At 49.8% G+C, this 20575-nt stretch overlaps 1 protein-coding gene across 2 annotated transcripts in view; it reads right to left on the reverse strand.

The window, feature by feature from the left end:
- USP42 (ubiquitin specific peptidase 42) overlaps nt 1–20575 on the reverse strand; it is a 1198372-nt gene that overhangs the window by 238779 nt on the left and 939018 nt on the right. For both annotated transcript variants that reach the window (XM_069645631.1, XM_069645629.1), the window contains exon 16: nt 18824–19152. In XM_069645631.1, the coding sequence (XP_069501732.1) occupies nt 18824–19152 (329 nt within the window). The remainder of the gene's footprint in view (nt 1–18823; nt 19153–20575) is intronic.

The raw sequence follows: 20575 nt of genomic DNA on the forward strand, positions 1-20575 counted from the left end.
CCTCTGGCTGAAGAAGATGAGCTGGTTATCCCCACCAGGCTCAAGGGAAGAAGACTCCGGACTGGATCTCCTCTTAGTCGTTGAAGGGTAGATAGCTCAGGACTGCAGCAGGGCTTCACTGGTACGGGGTAGTTGCAGCAGTCGACCTCTCCTCCACTTCTCGTCGGTTCCTTGTAGTTCCAGTGGCGACTCTCTGACTTCCAGCCCAAGAGACCTGCCTTTTAATGCGAAAACCCCCCATTCACACAGCCTGGCTGTCAATCACCCAGCAGGGGGTTGTCCAGCCCGGACAACCACCTCAGCCAATCATGACAAAGTGCGACTTGGGTTTCCTAGGATACCCTGTGCAGGGGGTGACTACACCCCTCCCTCACATTCAGCCCACCTAGACACCCAGGCGCCTTGAGGAGGGCTTCTAGGTAGAATCCCGCCAAAAGACAGTGAACAAAGAAGGCAAACCTGGTTTGCCGTGCAAAGTAAAACACAAGAAGGAGTTTAACAAAAAGAAATGGTGAATAAACTGCAACGGAGCCAAACGAAAAAGGATTTGGTCAAGCGGGTTTAAGTTTGAGGCTAACACAATAGCCTACAATATTACCACGGTTATATAAGATAACCGCGGTAGAAATTTAGGGTAGATACCACTGCCACCAGCCATGTCTAAATGTTAAAAGAGCGAAACAATGCTCTAGGAGGTACAGATAAAAAGAGTTAAGAGTTAACCCTTCCAGCACTCCATGTAAGATGGTGTGTACTGGATCTGTGGTTAAATTTGACTAAGTAAAGTTAATGGTAACTTTACTCTTATCTGGGGGACGGTAGTCAGCTCAGAAAATGGAGTCAGTGGGAAGTCTGAACGACAACCCTGTATCACTGCACTGAAGGTGCTGTGTGGCACACACAAAGAAGGAGGCTACTGGAGTGGGGTACTCCAGAGCTCACAATCTTAAAAAACGGTAAAAACACATAGCAAAATACCAGTAAGAGTGGGGGAAAAGGTCACACTCTTACCAAGTGGAAAGAAACAACTCCAGAGATTCAGCAAAGCTGCTGAGGGACCCACTAGGTAAGGGAAATTAGCCATAGAATGAGAATTCTCCCTAACACTCTGGAGGCGACCTTTCAAAGAGCTCTCTCCACCTAGTTAGCCTGTTCTTCAGTGCGTGTGGAGTCAATGCGTGGTACCACCTTGCCAGCTGTGGTCAGGGCCAAGGCAACGAAGGCAAAGAGCGTGGTGGTCAGACGTAGGGAAGTGCCCCTCGCAGGCTGGACACCTGCTGAAGTCGAAATGCGCCAGGGAGGAGATTGATGCCGGAGGACCGAGTACCTAAATGACAAAGAGAAGACAAAAAGATAGAAGAAGAGTTCGGGGAAGAGCGTGTGGTATTACATGGCTGATTCCAAACCCAGGAGCACTGGTGAAATCGGCCTGTTCCAGTCAACGCGGAATAGGGGACTGAGGAGTGGCGCTGGGGGGGGGGGCGGAATCAGGGTAGCGCATGCTCCCAGGGCCGCACCCCCTGTGCGCCTTTAAATTTAAAGGGGGAAGAAGGTTTTTTCTGGTGAAAAAGGTTCCGTCTCCCGTCCCTTAGAAGGGACGCCCATGCACTATGGAGGAAAAGGGACGGGATGTAAAAGTAAGACTTGTATGATTTTTTAATCTCTTTAGGTTGTGAAGGTAAAGGTGTCGATGGTTTTGACACAGCTGTCGAGGGCTTCAACACTAAGGGTGTTGATTTGTTTTTTCGTCAAAGTCTTTGATGACTTTTCTGTTGATTTTGCTTTCGAGAGAGCCCTCGAAGGGTTTGACCCTCGACTCGAAATAGTCTGACGATTTCTTGTTGTGTCGAGATCTCGAGGGGTCTCTCACTTACATTCCGGGCTTGAGGGCATGCAGGAGGTATTATTTGGCCTTTCCTTGGCTGCCTTATGCAGCTCGACAGCAGCATGGCATTTTACCTTATTTTTCCATGGGGGGGGTTAGGTCCTCTCTCTCTCTCTCTCTCTCTCTCGAACATTTTCAACATTTGCTGTCTGAAATGTTCCCACTCAGCCGGAGTAGAGGATTTAGTTGGATAGGTTATACTTCTCTCCAGAGCGGAATCAGACTACCTCGAAGAGGGAGACCTTTAATGCCTTTTCTTTGACTTCCTCGAAGATGACGAGGAATGGTGTGACCCCCCTCCTGGAGGGTGACAGTTTCTTTGATCTCTTCCTTCAAGGAGAGTCACCTCTCGAAACTCGTTGGATGGGGGATTTAGTAGGGGTCCCACCCGCCGCTAGTTTCCCTGTATGCTCTTTCAGAGTTTTACACCAGTCATCGACTGACAGGATTGACAGTCTGCCATTTATGTTTGATGCCAAGGCACCACAGACACACCCGATGGGACTCTGTGAGGGACATCTTGGCACCACAGTTACAGCACTTCTTGAACCCTGTCTTCAGGGTTTAAGGAGCTGAAGACAAGGCCATTGTTCAAACAATATTTTGCAAAAACTGAAGCGTGCCTTAATTCTCGAAGCCAATATTATCACAGAAAAAATGAACTGAAGCGAAAGGGCGCTGCGCGTGCTATATATGCAGTCGTTTCTGAGATGGAAGCCCTCGAGGGACATCGAGTCGACCGCATCGACGCACATCGCCCTCCGACAGATTTTCTTTTCGAAGCAGCTGAAGCTGGAAGATATATCATCAGATAAGTAATATGTGGGAGGACACAATCCATTTGCAAGTGCGATACTGACTGTTTTATGTCCTGTATCCTTTGTTGAGTGAGGAACACTCTGCCACACTCGAGTCTCATCTGAAGTCTATGAAGGCGATATCCTGATTTGGGACTAGGCAAGACTTCTCGTGGTTGACTGACAGCCCAGACAGAAAAGTAAATGCAGCAGCTGATGAAGAGCCGTTGCTGCACCCGACATGCTTCTGCTCTTATAAGCCAGTTGTCTTGGTAGGTATACATTTGAATTCCCTTTATTCCGAGATGCGTTGCTATTTGAGCCATCAGTTTCGAAAATACTCTGGGGGCAGCATTGAGACTGAAGGGGCTGGAAATGTTTGTGTTAGTTTTGAGGTCATCCCAGATGGATAGTAGTGCTGTTTCCGTTCCTCTTGCTGGTCTGAAACCGATTTGAGCTTGATCCAGCAGGTGGTGTTTTTCTACGTGTTCTTGGGTTAGTTTATATATGTAGGTTTCTAGAAGTTTTGCTGGGTAGGGGATGTTAGAGATCAGCCTGTAGTTGGAAAGGTCATCTACATCACCACTTGTGTTTTTCAAGAGTGGCTAGATGTATGCTGATTTGAAGATCTTCGGTACAGTCCCTGTTGATAGTGATAGATTTAGAAGGTTTCTGTAGTGTTCTGCTGGTGATCCTTGTGCGAGGATTGATTTGTAGATGTCTGTGGGACAGGGGTCCATGGGTGATCCCGCTTTCTTGCTTCATTTTACCAGCATTGCGAATGCCTCTGCTGATATTTCAGGAAAGCTTTGGAGTTTGTGCTGTTGTTCCGTGTTAGGTTCGTTGGGTTGTATGTTGTGGTTGATTGGTCGCTTTTGTATGGTTTGTCGGATGTCATTGATTTTTTTTTTTGAAGTGGACTGCCAGGTCGTTGCATAGTTTTTCTGAGAGGTATGGGGTGTTATAGCAGCCTGGTAGTTTTATCATTTCTTCAATGATGCTAAACATTTCTTTTTGTGTGTTGGTGGCATTGTTGATTCTGTCATTGTAATGTCTTCTCTTTGCCTTTTGAATTTCCTTCTTGTATGCGCAGCTTTTTTTGTGGTACAGTGTTTTTTTCCCAGGTTTGTATTCTTTCCTCCATTCCAATTCCATCTTTTTGTTTTCCTTTTTCATGTTGTTTAATAGTGGGAGGTGCCGTGGTGATGAGTTTTTCTTTGGCGTAAATTGCGTCTAGGGTGTGTCCTGCCAAGTGCGTTGCTCTTTTGACTAGTTGTCGTAGTTTCATGGTGCTGAGTTGTTCAATAAGTGAGTTTTGGGAGTTGGCGTGGCTGTCTTCAAACCAGATGTTGAAGTCCCCCAGGATGATTAGGTGTTCGTGGTTGATGGCTACGTTGGTGATGGCTTCTATGAAGTTATCGACGAATGATGCATCATATGTTGGGTAGATGTGGAGGCCCTGCGCTCTGAGGAGGGCCGCCACCGCCTTCATGAGCCTGTGAAAGACCCTGGAGGCAGAGTGGAGGCCAAAAGGAAGGATCTTGTAATGAAAATGGAATGGAAGCCCATAATCCTGAACCGTAGGAAAGAACGACGGGGCTGCCAAATCGGGATGTGCAGGTACGCCTCCTTCAGATCCAGGGAGCACATCTAGTCTCCCTTGTCCAATGTCTCCGCTATAAAAGCTGGCGTAACCATCTTGAATTTTTGCAGGGGTAAGGAGAGGTTGAGGGTGTAAAGGTCCAGCACAACAATCATGCCCGCCTGGTTCTTCTTCTGAATGGCAAAAATCCTGAAGCAAAAGCCAAAGCCTCGCTGGGAGGCTGGGACTTCCTCCACCGCCTGGCTCTCTACGAGCGACCAGATCTCTGCCAGAAGAGTTGCTGTCCCAACCTGTGGGAGTGGAGGGGAGGAGAGGCTGGGATAGGGAGGCGGTACCCCGTGGATACTACGGGGAGGATTCAGGGGTTCGTGAAATTCTGGCACCAGGAATGTGCATGGAGAGCAAGTCTGCCCCCCACCGGAGACACGTGGACCCGAAGGGGCGTGTCATGCCTTCTTTCCCTTGGAGGCTGTCGTGGAGGACAGGGTCTGGAAAAAGCCCTTACTCCCCCACCCCGCCCCCCACCCTTTTTGTTGGTTGGCCGGTTCTGAGACGGCGAGCGGTCCTGCTGCCTGGATCTCCGTTCATGGAAGCCCCGGAACCCTCCGTAGTTACGACCCCCCTCGGAGCGTTGCTGAGATTGGGTGTATGACTTGGGCGTGGTCTTTGTAAGCATGGATAAAGACTCAGCTGTTTGTGAGCTGTTTTTCTTTTTGTCCAGCTCTTCATCCGTAGAAAGTAGAAGAGCACCCCTCCCCCCTCGAATGGAAGATCTAGTATGAGTTCCTGGACACCCGGGAGGAATTTTGTTGCCCGGAGCCAGGCTGTTCTTTTCATGTCCGTGGCAATACAGATGGCACGGCCTGAGGTGTCAGTATGGGCCACTGTGGATTCCATGAGGTCATGTGCGACCAGTTTCGCCTCAGCTAGCCCCGCCTTAAGGCGTGATTGGCTCTGGGAGGGGAGTCCCGGGAGAAAGTTGGTTGGCGGCTGCCAGCATGGCGTCGGCGTTTGCCTGATGCCGATGTAAAGAGGCGTTGGAATAGAGTTTCTTGCCATACGCCGAGGAAGAGGCTGAGGACGACTGGGGCTTGGAGTATAGTGATGCTGCAGCGATCACTGAGGAGTGTGGCTGAGGATAGGCCGAGACCAAGAGTGTATCTCCCCTCCACCTGCCTGTACTTGGCATCCAGGTGTCGATTGACCGGCTGGGCCGAGTGGGGTTTGAGCCGGCCCTTCTTGGCTAGGGAGACTACATCGGTCTGCATAGTAATCCCCGATTTGGCAGAGGGGCGTCGTGTGAGGACTTCAGCCTGAACCCCCTCTGCCGGCTGCTCGTCCTTGAGTTGGGGTAGGCCCAGGTACTATGCCAGCCCAGCAAGACACTCGTGGAAGGCCCTGGCTGAGGATGGCGTGTCTGGATCCGACTCCTCGTCCGTATCCTGCGGATCTGGAGGATCTTGTGGGGGAGGAGGAGTAGATGGCGACAGAGGCTGGAGTACAGGGACCGCAGCCGGAGGCAGCAGATGTTGCAGAGTTGGCTCTGGAGCCAGAGGAGGCGTCTGTGGTGCTGCTTGCATTGCCGGAAGGACCTCCCTGATGGCGTCTTTGATGATAACCCCAATCTGAGGTGACTTCATGAGGCCGAGGAACTTCTCGAAGAGCACCTCCTCATTGGCCAAAGAGGTGGCAGGGGGTGCTGACGGGGTAGTGGGGAACTGCTGAAGCCACTGCGTACCCTGTCCATATGGATGCAAAGGAAAGCTGCCCTGCGCAAATGAGGGGTAGATTGTAGGCCACATACCTCGTTGAGGCCAGTGCCACCTTGAAACTCGTTCTTCGCCGAATTCCTGGAATGGCGTCGGAGGGGTGCCTCCTTCTGGCGCGACTGTCATTTTGTCGAGCTGCCTGACACGTTCCTGCGATGTGTTGCCTGGCCCGTTGGCCCGGCCTCCTTCAAGACTCTTGCGTGTGGATCACAAGGCCTACCCTGCTCCTCGGGCCTAGGCCCGTTAGGTGTGGTGACACCCTTGACCCGGGAGTCGATAGAGCTGTGTTTAGGCGCCTCCTCGGATGTATTACCGGTATTGGGGCATAGCCCCTCGGCCATGGTGCCGGTAAAAGGGCAGAGCCCCTTGGGTGAAGACCTGGTAAAAGAACCTTCCAGTCCCTCAACACTGCGACCGGGAGGATCCGAGGATCCCTCTACCCGAAGGCTGGTAGCTGAAGCAGTGCTCGTAGAAGGACCTGACCGGTCCATCCCGCTTGGGAGAGTCCCTGGGAAGGAGTCTCCCTTGCGGGGTGCGATGGACAATATGGGCCCTACCTTGGGCTTGGTTCGATGCTTCACGAAGTTCTTGAGATCCTCTGGAGGAGACTTCTGGAAGAGCTCCCTCTACCTGGCTAGTCTGTTCTTCAGCGCTTTCGAGGACAGTGAGTCACACGTGGAACAAGATTTCCAACCGTGGTCTGGGTCAAGGCAACGTAGGCAGAGGGCGTGGGGGTCTGAAGTTGGGAAGAGCCTGTTGCAGAATGGATACCTGCTGAATCCTGTAGAAGTCAACATGCGCCGGAGAGGAGCTTGATGCCTGAGGAACGAGTACCTTCATGATAAAAAGACAAAAAAGACAAAGAGAAGAAGTATCCGCGCATGGAATTACCTGGCCAAAGCCAAACCCAGGAGCGCTGATGAATTCGGCCCGTTCCCATCGATGCAGAAAAGGGGACTGAGGTGTGGCGCCGGAGGGCGGAGTCAGGGTAGCGCATGCTCCCTGTCCACACCCCCACGCGCCTCTGGATTTAAAGCAGAAGAAGGTTTTTTCTGGTGAAAAAGGTTCCGTCTCCCATCACTTGGAAGGGAGCCGATACAGTATGGAGGAAAGGGGACGGGACGTAAGAGTAATTAAAGTTGCGCACCGTAGTGAATACAGTACTCGTAGTCCTTTGTCCCCTTTCCTCCATCCTTGTGGGCGTCCCACAACATGGGGACTGTACCAGAACCTTTGTCAGCGAAAAATTGAGATTACCCTTTAAATTTAGAAAAGTGTGCAGGGGTGCAACCCTGGGAAGCCCACCCCCTCCGCCCCAGGCCTCACCCTCTGGCGCCTCACCTCAGTCCCCTTTGAACACATCGAACACTTAGATACCTGGCTACACTTTTTACTTATTAGCCCCTGGCATTCAAGCGGCGGAAGGTAGGTGGGACGTATGGAGGAAAGGGGACTAATGACTACGAGTACTCTAATCACCACAGTGAGTAACTTTTATTACTCAAATATCCCGTCCCCTTTCCTCCATCCTTGTGGGTGATTCCACCGAACAAGACCATAGGGTGGAGCCGTGACAACCTACCTCATAGCTAGGACAAAGCAAAAAGGTTCTGTATCGCGCCTGGAGCTGGTGTCCAGGGAGTAGTGCTTACAGAAAGCCGAAGGAGTGGCCCAAGTAGCTGCCTTGCAAATGACATCCCAAGAAGCGTGCCTCTGAAACAAGATAGCCGTGGCATCAGCTCTGACCTCATAGCCATTAATCCCATCAGGGACTGGTTTGCCCATGGCCGTATACGCCTCTGAAAGGGCTGGACCATCCAACGTGCGACAGAAGCTTTGGATGCCTGGGTACTCAGAGATGAGCCCCTGAAGGTGACGAACAATGCCTCAGACTTCCTGAAGGATTTAGTCAGAGAGAGGTAGAACTTGAGAACCCTCTTGAGGTCCAAAGAATGCAGGGCCCTTTCTGCCTCCGACTGCGGGTTCGGAAACACCAGCAAGCAGATTTCCTGATTTAAATGGAACGGCGAGACCACCTTGGGCAGGAAGTTTGGATGAGTGTGTAGAATGACCTAGTTATTATGAAACGTGGTGAAGGGCACGCAAGATGACAACGCCTGCAGCTTGCTGACCGTGTGCACCGGGGTAAGCGCCACCAATAGTACGGTCTTCAGTGTTACCAGCCTGATGTCCACAAAAGCCATCGGATTAAAGGGCTTGCGCTGCATGGCCGTAAGCACCACATTGAGGTCCAAGACCGGATGCAGCCTTTGCACCAGAGGAAAGAGCCTGGACAACTCCTTGAGGTGAGCATTAACCACCAGGTTGGCCGCAGAAGAGACGTGCTTGGGGGAGTTCTTTTAGCACCTGGACGACAGAACGAGCCAGATGAGTGGAAAATACCAGAATGTCAACCAGGGAGCAGGTGAGGGGATCCAGTTTCTTGTAGCGAGCCCAGTGGCAAAACCTAGTCCAGTTGCTCTTATACTGGAATCGAGTAGACAGCCTTCTGTATGATGTCCCAGTTGTCCTCTGAAAATTGAGCAAGCTGCAACCCCAGCTGGTCAGGAACCAGGCCGCAAGGGCCAGTCTGGCCAGGTGCTCCGCTGCCCCGCCCTGCTGCATCAGGAAGCCCTTGCTGGGGACAGGAAGATGGACAGGCCCCTGGGAGCACAACTGCAGAAGGTCCAAAACCAGGCCCTCAACGGCCAGTACGGGGCGATCAGGATAAGGCTTCAGCCCACCAAAGTCCGGAATTTGCAGAGAGTCCGCTATAGTAAAGGCGGAGGAGGTAACTCTTAACACCTGTGGCCGTGCCAACAGAGCCTCAACACGTCCCCTAGAGACCCCCGGCCCGCCATGGAGGCAAATCAGGGGCACTTGGAATTCTGAGGTCGATGCAAACGATTCCAGATCTGAAAACCCGCATCTCTGGAACAGGGGCAACAAGGAGTTGATGTGTAACTTCCACTCGTAGGTGTTGAACCCCAAGCAGCTCAGCTGGTCCGCTTCCGCTTTGCTGTCCCCCGGGAGGTGAACTGCTGAGATCTGAATCCTTTCCTTAAGAACCCATTCCCATATCGCCACTCCATCCATACACAGGAGGGGGGAATGGGTACCACCCTACTTGTTCACCCCGTCTCCTGGTCTAATTGGCCACCAGGTGGAGCTGGAGGTGCATCATCTTGAGGCGGGCATGCTGGACCGTGAGCATGCAAGACGCCATTAGTCCCCGAAGGTGCTGGAAACACTGTGGCGAGCTGGTAGAGTTGGCCAGAAAGTGCCCTACCGCCTTGCAGAGGGAAAGTAGCCTCTCGGACGTGGACAACACCCGCTGAACTGCTGTGTTTCAGCACACTCCTAGGAACACCAGATCCTGGGCGAGAGTCAGCTGCGACTTCCACCGGTTGAGGGAAAAGCCCAGTTTATGAAGTACATCTGCCAGTCGTTGGCAGGAGTGCACCACTCCCTCGCGGGAGCTGGCCCTGACCAGCCAGTCATCCAGATAAGGGTATAAGTGGTGACCCTCCAGGCGGAGGAGACCAGCCACCGCATTCATCAGCTTCGTGAACACCTGAGGGGCCGAACTGAGGACGAAAAGCAGCACCTTGAACTGGAAATGGTACGAGAATCGTGAACCACAGAAACGTCCGATGTGGCTGGTAAATGGGTACATGAAGGTACGCATCCTTGGGGTCTAGGGAACACATCCAGTCCCCTGTACACAAAGAGTCTGCTATGTGTGTTGCAGTAATAATCTTGAAGAGGTTGAGAAAAGGCAGGCCCAGGACTACTGTTAGGGAGAATTCTGATAAATGACTGATTTCCCTTACCTAATGAGTTCCTCAGCAGCTTTGCTGGATTTCTAGGATTTATTTATTTCTCCTGGTAAGAGTGTGAGCCTTTTTCCCACTCTTACATGTGCTTTGCTGTGTGCGTTTTCACTTTTTGTGTGATCTTGAGCACTGGAGCCTCACCTACTCCATGGCCTCATACTGCAGTACAGTGACGCAGGGTTGTCTTTGAGACTTCCCACTGACTTTTTGTGGGGCTGAGTATTGTCCCCCAGAAAAGGTAAAGTTGCCATTAACTTTATTTTAGTCACTTTAAACCAGAAACCCAGTACACCCCCATCTTACATGTAGTATTGGAAAGGGTTAACTCTTATCCCTTTTTGTCTTTGTCTCCCCTTACATCCAGACTTGGCTGGTGGCAGTGGCAAGAACCCTAACCTTTCTACCGCGGTTATCTTATATAACCATGGCATTGTTTCAGCCAATTATATTAGCCTCGAACACAAACCCGCTTGACCAAATACATTTTATTTTGGCTCCGGCTGGGTTTATTCGCCATTTCTTTTTGTTAAAGTCTTTACTTCTTGTCAGTTCGACAGTCACTTCAGGAACCGTGAGCCTGCAGGAACTACCAGGAACGTCTGCCTCAGCTACAGCTTCCTCCCCGTTTTAAGGTACTGTGCAAATCCAGTTGATCGTTTCGTTCAACCGCAGTGAAAGTGTTTGAAATCTTTTTCCAATCCGAGGGCTTGTCCTTCTCGTCTCTTTGAACTAACTTTTCAATCAACCAACCTCGTCCGGAAACCGTGCCACCAACTTTATCGCAAACTACCCACAACTTTGTGATCTTGAGCAAAAGACTTTTGACTCATTGACTTTGGCCTTAAGCCTTTTCTACCTGATTCTATCACTGTAGTTCCTCTTGTTCAATTGCCCTGAGTACTTACCTGTTGGTTTAATTTAATTTCTAATAACTTTGTCTTTCCCTCCCTTTTTAAATTGCTGGAGTGCCATTTTGCTCCCACTTCATGTGTGAGCTTAACTTGTCTGGAATTTAAGGGACTTGGTGTGGTGTATTAAGAGTGTGATTTTTAGACTGCTTATAATAGTGTAATGTTATACAACTGAAGAGTGAAATAAATGTGTATTCTTTTACTTGAAAACCTTGAGTCAGTGTTTGCCTGAATCATAGTAATTGCTGTTCTTTGTGTAACTATCTGATACTGCTCACTTACTCTTGAGATACGTCTGGCTGCTCAGCCATCGCTATCACTTTAACTGTGTAGTATAGGCTTGTACCAAAGGTGAATTTGTACTGTCACTTGTAGTCTTAATTGTGTTTGGTGTTCCCAAAGGGTACTGCAAATAATTCTGCTTAACAACTACTCACAGACCGGCCTGGTTGTTCTTGGGTACCGCAAAAATCCTGGAGTAGAATCCGGAGTCCCTATCTGACTGAGGAACCGGTTCCACCACCTGCAGCTCCAAAAGAGAAAGGATCTCCCGTAGATGGGCCAGGGACCTTACCTGACGTAGAGGAGGAGAGGATGGTAGAGGAAGACGACGACTGAAGCCTGTGGAGACTATAGAAAGGATCTATGGACTCTATAAAAACGCTTCCAGCTGACCTGGAAAAGAACCAGCCAGCCCCCTAGCTGTGTTCTCCGACCGTGACATCACTGCTTCTTGGCGTCAGAGGCGGGGGCAGAATGGGGAGCAGAAAAACCCAGGCAAGGTCCTCTGCGTAGCGTGGTCCCGAAACCCCTTGAAGCCGGTGAACACGCAGGGCTTGAATTCGGTCCTGCCCTGAAGCTGAGGCAAGGAATTCGGCCCTGGTTTTGTCAGAATGGTCAAGGACTTGGCGCTTTGAGTGGAGGTTTTCTTCTAGTCATCGGTTGACAAATGAAAGATGTCCACGCCTTCAAAGATCAGATCTAGAATACGCTTTTGCACATTAGATGAACATTTAGTGGCATGCATCCAAGCTGTCCTTCTCATCTCGAAACACAAGCACAACCCTCTGCTGGCTGTCTCGATGTGGGAGACCGAAGACTCCATAAGGTCCTGCACAACGGCCCGGGTATCCACCAGACCGGTCTTGAAGGACGCTTGCCTCGCTATAGGGAGGTCAGGCAGAAACCTCAGAGCTTTTGCCACAGCTTGTGGTTAGCCACTTCTAAAAGGACGTTGACATTGTCTGGCTACGGAAGCAGTCCTGAGATAGCATAAAAACACTTGCCCACAGACTCAAGGACCTTGTCTTCCATGAACAGGCAGCTGGAGGTGGCGCCCGAGGAGAAAGAGGATGAAGACAATGGTTTAGAATAGAGGGGGGCCGCAGCCACCACTGAAGAATGCGGCTGAGAATGGGAGGCCAGGAGGATTGGCTCCCCGTCCATAAGCCTGAACCTGCTGCCCAACTTCTTGTTCATCTGGGCGCTGACCATGGGCTTCTCCCAGAACTTTCTTGCCACCTGCAGGACATCCTTCTGTAGAGGGGTGCCAGACTGGATCATTCTGAGTTTTCCCAAAAGGTGGTCATGCAAGGCCTTACCAGTTGCCAAGGGTCCATTGTCCTGGGCGTCATCGTCAACCCCCCCGAACCCCCTGTTTACAGACCAAGGGGAGTCTGGGCCCTGGGACGCAGGTGCCAGCGGGGTCCCCCCTAGGTCCGGAGCCAAAGACAGGTCCAACTGCTGTTGAGGGGGAGGTGTTGGTGGTACAGGAGGAGGTGGAGCGGTCTGAACAACCGGTAAGGTCTGGACCGGGGAGGAAAAGGCACTGACACCAGCAGTGCTGGATGAACAGTACCCAGAGGAGATGGATGGGGAGGCACCACCTATTAGTTCACCTCCTTCACTATGTCCTTGAGGAGCCACGCCATCTGTGGGTAATGCATGAGGAGGAGGAAGCGCTCATAGAAGCAGTCCTCGCTAGTCGCCGGATCCCTTGGGGGCCAGCCCTCCGAAGAACTTTTTCTCCGCTCCTGGTCAAAGCGCCAATGCGCATGAGGCATGCAGCCATAAGGCTGCGATGAGTAAATATACCCCTGAGGAGACCAGATGCCTGTACCATGCAGTCCACTGCCACTTCCAGAGGAAAGGGGACTGGGACCATTTTGCAAGGCCCAATCAATGAGCGGGGGCACAGGTGGGCCCCTGTGTCGAATTCAAAATGGCCATAGGCCTAGCAGGCTCTGCTACCTGCCAGTCCGCCATTTTGGGGCCTTGTGCCATGCCCTGGGCGGGAGGGGCCAAAGGCCCAGAGCCACGTGCAGGCTCAGACATGGGAGGAGAAACCTTGGGTCCCAAACCCAAAACAGAAGCATTGACCTCCGAGTTCACTCTGGTAGACGCTGAGCCCTCGGCTGGCTGGTAGACAAAACGCCCTGATTCACAACCTCGGGGCGAGCTCCGGTAGGCTGTGCGTCCTCAGCACCTGCGCTGGTAGTCGTGCTGGATCGCGCCGAGGACTGACTCTTGGCGGAAGAACCTGATGATCCTTTACCCCTTGGAGTTGAAGGGGACAAACTTGATCGACCTTCAGAGGACAGCTCCTGAGCCCCTCGGCTTGGGAGCCGGTAGCCTTGACTGCCTCAGGCCCACGCAACGTCCGGAAGAGCCTCTGGGCCCCTCAGCTTGGGAGCCGGTAGCCTTAGAAAACCTGAATCCAAGGAACCCTTGCCTGTGGGGACCCCTGGGAAGGAGTCGCCGTGCTGAGGAGCCATACTAAATAAAAGGCCAACCTTGTCTTGACAAGAGGTCCTGGAGACAAAGTCTTTAAGATGCGCTGGAGAACAAGTGTGGAAGATCTCCCTGCAACGTGACAACACATTCTTCAATGCTCGATGACCGAGAGCGCTGCAAGTCGTGCACGCGTCCCAGCGGTGGTCAGGCCCCAGGCACTCAAGACAGAGTGCATGGGGTCTCAGGCCGGGAACAAGCAGTTGCATGAGGCACATCTTGTGAATCCACCTGCAGGCGACATGCGCTGGGGGAGGCGAGGCACCAAAGGGAGGTGAATAAGATTGAAAAACAAAACAAAGGTGAGCAAGCGGAAAGTTAAAAAGTATCCGCGCCAAGCCACCAGGTCTGAAACTGTCCGTGCGGAAAAAGGGACTGAGGTGAGATGCCGGAGGACGAGGCCTCGAGGAGGGCGTTCCCACGCCCAGGGCTGCGTCCCCGCTCTATACTAAATCTAAAGAGGAAGCTCAATTTTTCGCTGTCAAAGGTTCTGGTTCCGTCCCGGTGTTGGAGGACGCCCACAAGGATGGAGGAAAGGGGATGGGGCAAATGAACACATGTAGATACGCGTGCTTCAAAGACACAGCAGCGCACAACCAATCCCCACCCCTCAGGTTCAAGGCATTCCGAATAAGTGCTGCCGTTACAGTCTTGATTTTTCCAGGTGAGGGGAGAGATTTAGGTAGAAAACATCCAATACTGTCCGCAGGCCTGCTTGGTTCTTCTTGGGTACAGTAAGCAGGCGAGAGTTGAAGCAACGCCCCCCTCCTGAGGGGGAACCTCCTTGATTGCCTTGATCACCAAAAGTTTGGAAATCTCCTGAAAGAGAATGGCGACCCTAGTTAAATCAGAGGGGGAGAGGAAGGCGGAGAGAAGGAATGGGTAACCGGGAACCTTGACTACAGAGGGTGTCCAGGAATTATCTGGAATGGTACGCCGTCTGTGATGGAAATTAGAAATTCTGGCTCCTACCGAGGAGAAGTGGATCAGGATGTATACATCACTGTTTCTTGGTGTCAGTAAGAGATGTTAAGGGGGTACAGAAGAATCCTTTATTAGAGGTTCTCTGCTGTTTTCTTCTGAGGGCTAGGCGACCTGTCAGGCTGCCAGTCCTTTCTCGATTGGTAGCCACAATACCCTTGTTCTTAAAATCTGAGTGGGATTGCCTGGGTGCTTGAAAATACTTTTGGAGGCCCTCAGTCAAAACTTTGAGCGACATGGCCGTAATTGTGGAGATGGGTCTTTTGTTCAGTTCACTTTGAGTGAAACAAATCATTCCCCTCAAAATGTAAATCAAGAATTTTGTCCTGAACATCCTTATCAAAATGGGTAGCTCTCCTCAAGCTGCCCGTCGTAGGTCGACTCCAATAGCTATGGCTTTAGCGGCCATATCAATGTGATGCGCTGCAGCCTCTCGTAAATCGTGAGGAATCTGGTGAGCTTCTGCTAGTACAGACTTAAAAGCCGCTCTTATCTTGAGGCAAATATTGATGATAATCTGCAATCTCCAGCAATGAATGGTGATTGGCTTCTGCCAGAAGGGCATCAGATTTTGCATGATGTAAATGTAGAAGGAGTGTTAACAGATGATTGCGACTGTGGGTTTGATGATGGAATCGGGGTGTCCGAGTACAACTCTCTAACATGCATTTATCTTCTTGCTGGTAGCAGTGACTAAACAAGGATTCTTCCAATGGGACTTGGCAAAAACATCCTTCTACAAAGAAATACCAGACCTGTCTAACTTGCTGATAGACAAAATGCCCAAAAGAAGCCCAGGTTCCGCATTTGATTTTTCCAGTACTGGAAAGCCAAGGATGTCTTTAACTCCTATCATTCTGTCATGAAAGGCTTTTGCTGATAAAGAAGTCTCTTCCGCTCTCTCATCATCACAAGTGTCTCTCTGTGTGTCCAGGTCCTGAGCCAACAGAACGGATCACTGAGACACATTCAGAGCAGGATGTGCCGGCTGTTGCAGCTCCGAGGCAGATGAAATTGGGGCAAAAACGTCTGGGACCTGAAGGTGTAGGGACCGATGGCGCAGATTGATCCTGTAGTGTAGGTATGGTCTGATGTACTAGCTCACTTATCAGATTTTTTAAATATCCTCTCTTAGGATCAGAATGCAAAATTCCTTTGAAATTTCTCAAAGCACCTATCCTCTGAAGAGGTCGATGGTGCACAGGCTGTCTGAGTCCAAGAGGATGAATAAGACTACGTCCACGATGAAGATGGCGTCGGATACCAAGTCAGTTGTCTGACAGGAGATGGCTCCTCAAATCTGAGATATGAAGGAGGTTTGGATCAACATATCGACCAAGCTGACATTGGTGACCAAACAACCCTCACAAAGTCCCCATTACTGACTGTGGGAGGAAGCGGAATATGAGACGATACTGGGACAACGGATTGCACAGATTCCAGAAAGGGAATCTCTGAAACCACCTCCACTGAACGGGACACCATAATTGAGGATTCCTTGTGTTTATTCTGCTCCTTGGAAGTCATGTTAAGGGAGGACTGATGAGGTCCCTGTAAAAGCATCACACACTTAGAAGGCTGAAATTGCCTCACAGTTCGAGTGGTTTCTGGAACCTGTTAAGAGAGGTGAGGTAGAGATGCAGGGAGTCTTGCTCAAAGCAAAGTTCTTTTTCTTTTGAGACCTTCACGGTTCCTCTGGGCAAATCCCAGTGTAAGCAGGAAAGCCCTCGGAGCTTGCTCTGGTAGGTTGAGGACCCTCAGGCCATTCGGGCTGGGGAGCCTTTTGACCCTGAGGCGTTGACCCAGTACTAAATGATATATATATATATATATACACACACATATATGATATGATATGATGTGGCATTTATAACACGCCTATCCACAAGTGTTTCTAGGTGCGATAAAACAAGGAGCGGGAAACAAAGGGAGGACAAAATAACGATCTTATTAGGTTGTGTGTCATTCAGATCACGCAAGTGCGGGGAAGGGGAGAAGTGCCAGGGGGTAAGGGAAGGGGGAAGTGCTGTTAACTCACAACTGCAGCCAGCGGGTGGCTCATAAGTGCAGAGAGAAGGGACTGTAGGGTTGCAGATACAGACCTTTAAGTACTGGGGAGCCCAGAGGCAGTAGGTATAGGCCCGAGTTCAGAGGGTGACCAGTGCGTGGAGCAGTCGGGTGCATCAGCGGGGGAGAGGACGAGAGAAAGCGGAAGCAAAAAGGAAGGTCTTGAGTTGCTTCCAGAATCGGAGGTGGTTCTGCTCAAGTTTGAGAGAGGCAGGGAGACTGTTCCAGAGGGAGGCTCCGGCCAAGGAGATAGAGCTGCACTCAACTCTCTGCTTGGAGAAGCGTCTGACCCTCAGAGAATTGGAGATGGATGAGCAGAGAGCTCGAGAAGGAAGATATTTTGGTAGATAAAGTTGGAGGTAGAGCAGTCCGAGGCCCCAGAAAGCCTCGTGGATGATGCAGAGGGTCTTAAACTTGATCCATGCGGCCACAGGGAGCCAGTGAAGAGATTTCAGAGCTGGAGAGATACGATCACTGGGCTTGAGGCCAAGGACAAGTCTTGCAGTTCTGTTCTGGATATGTTGTAAAGGGCGAAGAGTAGAGGCAGGAACATTTAGAAAGAGGCTGTTATAATAGTCCAGCCTAGAGAGGACCAGAGCTCTGGAGACAGTCAGCTTCTGGGGGAAAGTGAGGAAAGGAAGAATACCTCTGAGGAGGTGCAGCTGCTAGTGTGACTTCTTAGAGACTTCAGAGATGTGAGGAGAGAAGGAGAGGGTGGAGTCGAAGAGGACACCAAGGTTCCTAGGCTCACAGGAAGGAGCAGGAAGAGAGCCCAGAGTGGGCAGCCAGAGAGAGAGAGAGAGAGAGAGAGAGAGAGAGAGAGAGAGAGAGAGAGAGAGGAAAGGAGGGAGCGAGTGTCCCAATGAGGAGGATCTATGTCTTAGTGGCATTAAGGCAGAGATCATTGGCGGAACATCATTCCTGAATTGCGGCCAGATAGTCTGGTATGAGTGAAGAAGCAGAGGTGGCAGAGGGGAGCCTGAAAGAGAGCTGAGTGTCATCCGCATAACACTGAAAATTGGAGCAGAAAGTAGCGATGCAGTGGCCAAGAGGTGCCAGGTAGTGGTTGAAGAGCCAAGGAGAGAGGTTAGACCCCTGGGGAACACCTCAGTGTTTCCACCTGTAAAAGCCTGAAGGGCCTTCGTGACTGCTTCAGGCAGAGTTCCTGGGGGAACCTCAGTGTATAAACTGGTAGAAGCAGATTTGGCCTCGGAGCAGGCACCAGTGATGCAGTGGCTAACCCATGCAGGACCCACTTGCATGGGATGCCGGATTTAGCTGGTATCTCTAAGCCTGTAATGAGACTACTTTATGTGACCAGATGGTGACACACGGAAGACCTCTCTCCACTGTGTCAATCTTCTATGAAGGGCCCTAGGCGACAACATGTGACAGGAGAAGTAGCCCACACACCTGTGGTTGGGAGCCTAAGCACTCCAGAGAGCACACGTGGGAATTCGCCACTGCACAGTAAAATGTCAAATCTTGAACATAAGTCATTAAAAAAAAGACTGGAGTTGCCAGAAGGCAAAGGATACAATTTTGAAGAAAAAACTGGCTGAGATTAACAGCTGCACAATGCAGACAAAAGGACTGACAGGTGTGCCAATGGACTGAGTCAGCCAAGTCTGGCCACTCCCACGCTGCTGCACTTCCCACGCAATACAACATTTTTTAAAGGTAAATGCTCCTTTTTGTGGTGTGCAAAAGTGTTCCGGTCCCGTCCCCAAGGATGGACAACCATAAGTATGGAGGAAAGCGGACGGGACCTAGGAGTATGATGCACATGACCACAGAAAAAAACTGAAGAAATGACATAGGAACGTCCTGACTATACCTATGTAATGGCTACTGGCATAAATGGTGTACATAAGCAGGGCTGTGCCAACAAGGGGTATTTGGAAACATTTTCTGGTAAAAACTGCATCGAAGGATGAGGAATCTGTTGGAGGAAGATGGTCATTAGAATATTAATTTTAAAATAGATGAGGACTTCAGTTGACATAGTTGGAAATGTTTGTATTTAATTTATATCGTGTACACCAGCAACATTTCTTTCGTTCAATAAATAAATGTGACAGGTAACTTAAATGGTAAAGGAAGCAAAGCATTAAATCTAATTTCTCAGGCTTTCCTCTGTTGAAAAGGGTAAACTTTGAAAGAGAAACTGAAATCATATCTTACCAAGATTATACCCCTCTGCCATGTGATAGCCATTCTCCCTTGTTAATGCAATATATTTTGCTTTTAAAATTTGTTCTTCCGCCATATAATACCGTTCATGGTCATACTTCCTGTGGTCTTGGTGATGGGCAAAATGTTCTACATGACAGTCTCCTCTTTCGAAAGTGTGAAGTCTTTTAACTATCCCCAAACAAGAAGTCTGCTTTGAAAGTTGATCAGAGTGTCCATTAAAGTCTTCATATTTTTTGTCATGCTTTTTCTTTTTCTTCTTTTTCTTTCTATGCCTGTGTGTGTCCGAGTACTGTATAGACATATCTGAGTCAGTATGTCTGAAAGACATAAAAAACAAAGTTTCTATTCAACATACTGTTATGCAAGGTTTAAAATCAAATATAATAATCAGAACACTATTATAAGAGCATGGACCATTCACATTGACCTCATCTCTTTCTACAAGCTGTCTTTTTATCCTGCACACTTTTTTTCTTACATCCTGCTATGAGTGGTTTTGCTTTACTAATTTCAATAATTGATTTGGGTATATTCTGAACAACTCACGAAACAAGACAGACTGAGCAGACACTTACAACAATGACGGCTGTCGTAGAACAAATTACTTACATCTGTGTGTCTGTGTGATGTTCTTTCTGATGCATTAGTCAATCCTCTCAGAGATTTCTCATCTCTGATATTCTATCTCAAGTGGCAGGTGTCTTGAGAAACTTTTTTTCCGCCAGGGGCGCATTGTGGCTCCTTATTGGATTGATGTGCATCCCTACAATGAAAATGACACTGGGGCCAGTATATGTAGAGCTGCCATGTCACTTGACCCCAGTTCCACCTTTTTCCCCAAGCACTCAGCAGCTGGGGGATCACAGAACAAAGGTGGCCTACGAGCTAGCTGACAAGAGACACAGGTTGGGAGGGCAATGAGGAAGCCATACGAGGATGAACCCATCAGAAAAACATCAGAGAGATAAGTAATTTATTCTTATGATGGATTTCTCCATCCCACATATTCCTCATCTTTGATAGAATCCCACAGCAAATCCTAAATCTTGTGTAGGTAGGAAAGCAAGAAAACACCACCTACACCATAAAACAGAAACAGAGTATCCTGCCAAGACAGGGAACACAGGTATTCATGTTTGGCAAACATTTGCAGCAAAGACCACGTAGCAGCTTCACAGATGCCTAGGACAGGGATTTCCCCCTCCCCATTGCATGGCTGAGATGGCAATCAGGACTCTGGTCGAATGAGCCCAGAGCCCATTTCTTCCCATCCAGATCATAGAATTCAGAGGTGCAGAAGATGATCCATCGGGGTAGGGTCTGTTTAGCCACAGCCCTGCACGCACCAGCATAACCTACAAAGTTAGCCCTCTTTCCTAAAGTTTCCATTGTAAGAGAAATAGTAGATTGGGGCATGCACCTGGACCAGACGATGGAACCTCTCATCCGATTTAGAGGGATAAGGCAATGGCAAAAACACAGGGAGATATATCTTCTGAAAGAGATGAACATTTGCCATGACCTTAGGTAGAAAGAATGGCCACTATCTTAAAGTCACTTTCTCCTTAGAAAACACCAAATAGGGAGGTTGAATAGACCAAACCTGGAGCTCACTCAACCATCTTGCGGAAGTGATGGCTACCAGGAAAATCCCCTTAAATGTGAGCAGCCATAATGAACTTGAATAAGGGGCTGAAACAGAGCTCCTAAAAGGAAAGTCATAACTAAATTCAAATCAAA

The sequence above is a fragment of the Ambystoma mexicanum genome, chromosome 2p (genome assembly GCF_040938575.1).
Source record: "Ambystoma mexicanum isolate Mex_15411 chromosome 2p, UKY_AmexF1_1, whole genome shotgun sequence".
NCBI lineage: Eukaryota > Metazoa > Chordata > Amphibia > Caudata > Ambystomatidae > Ambystoma > Ambystoma mexicanum.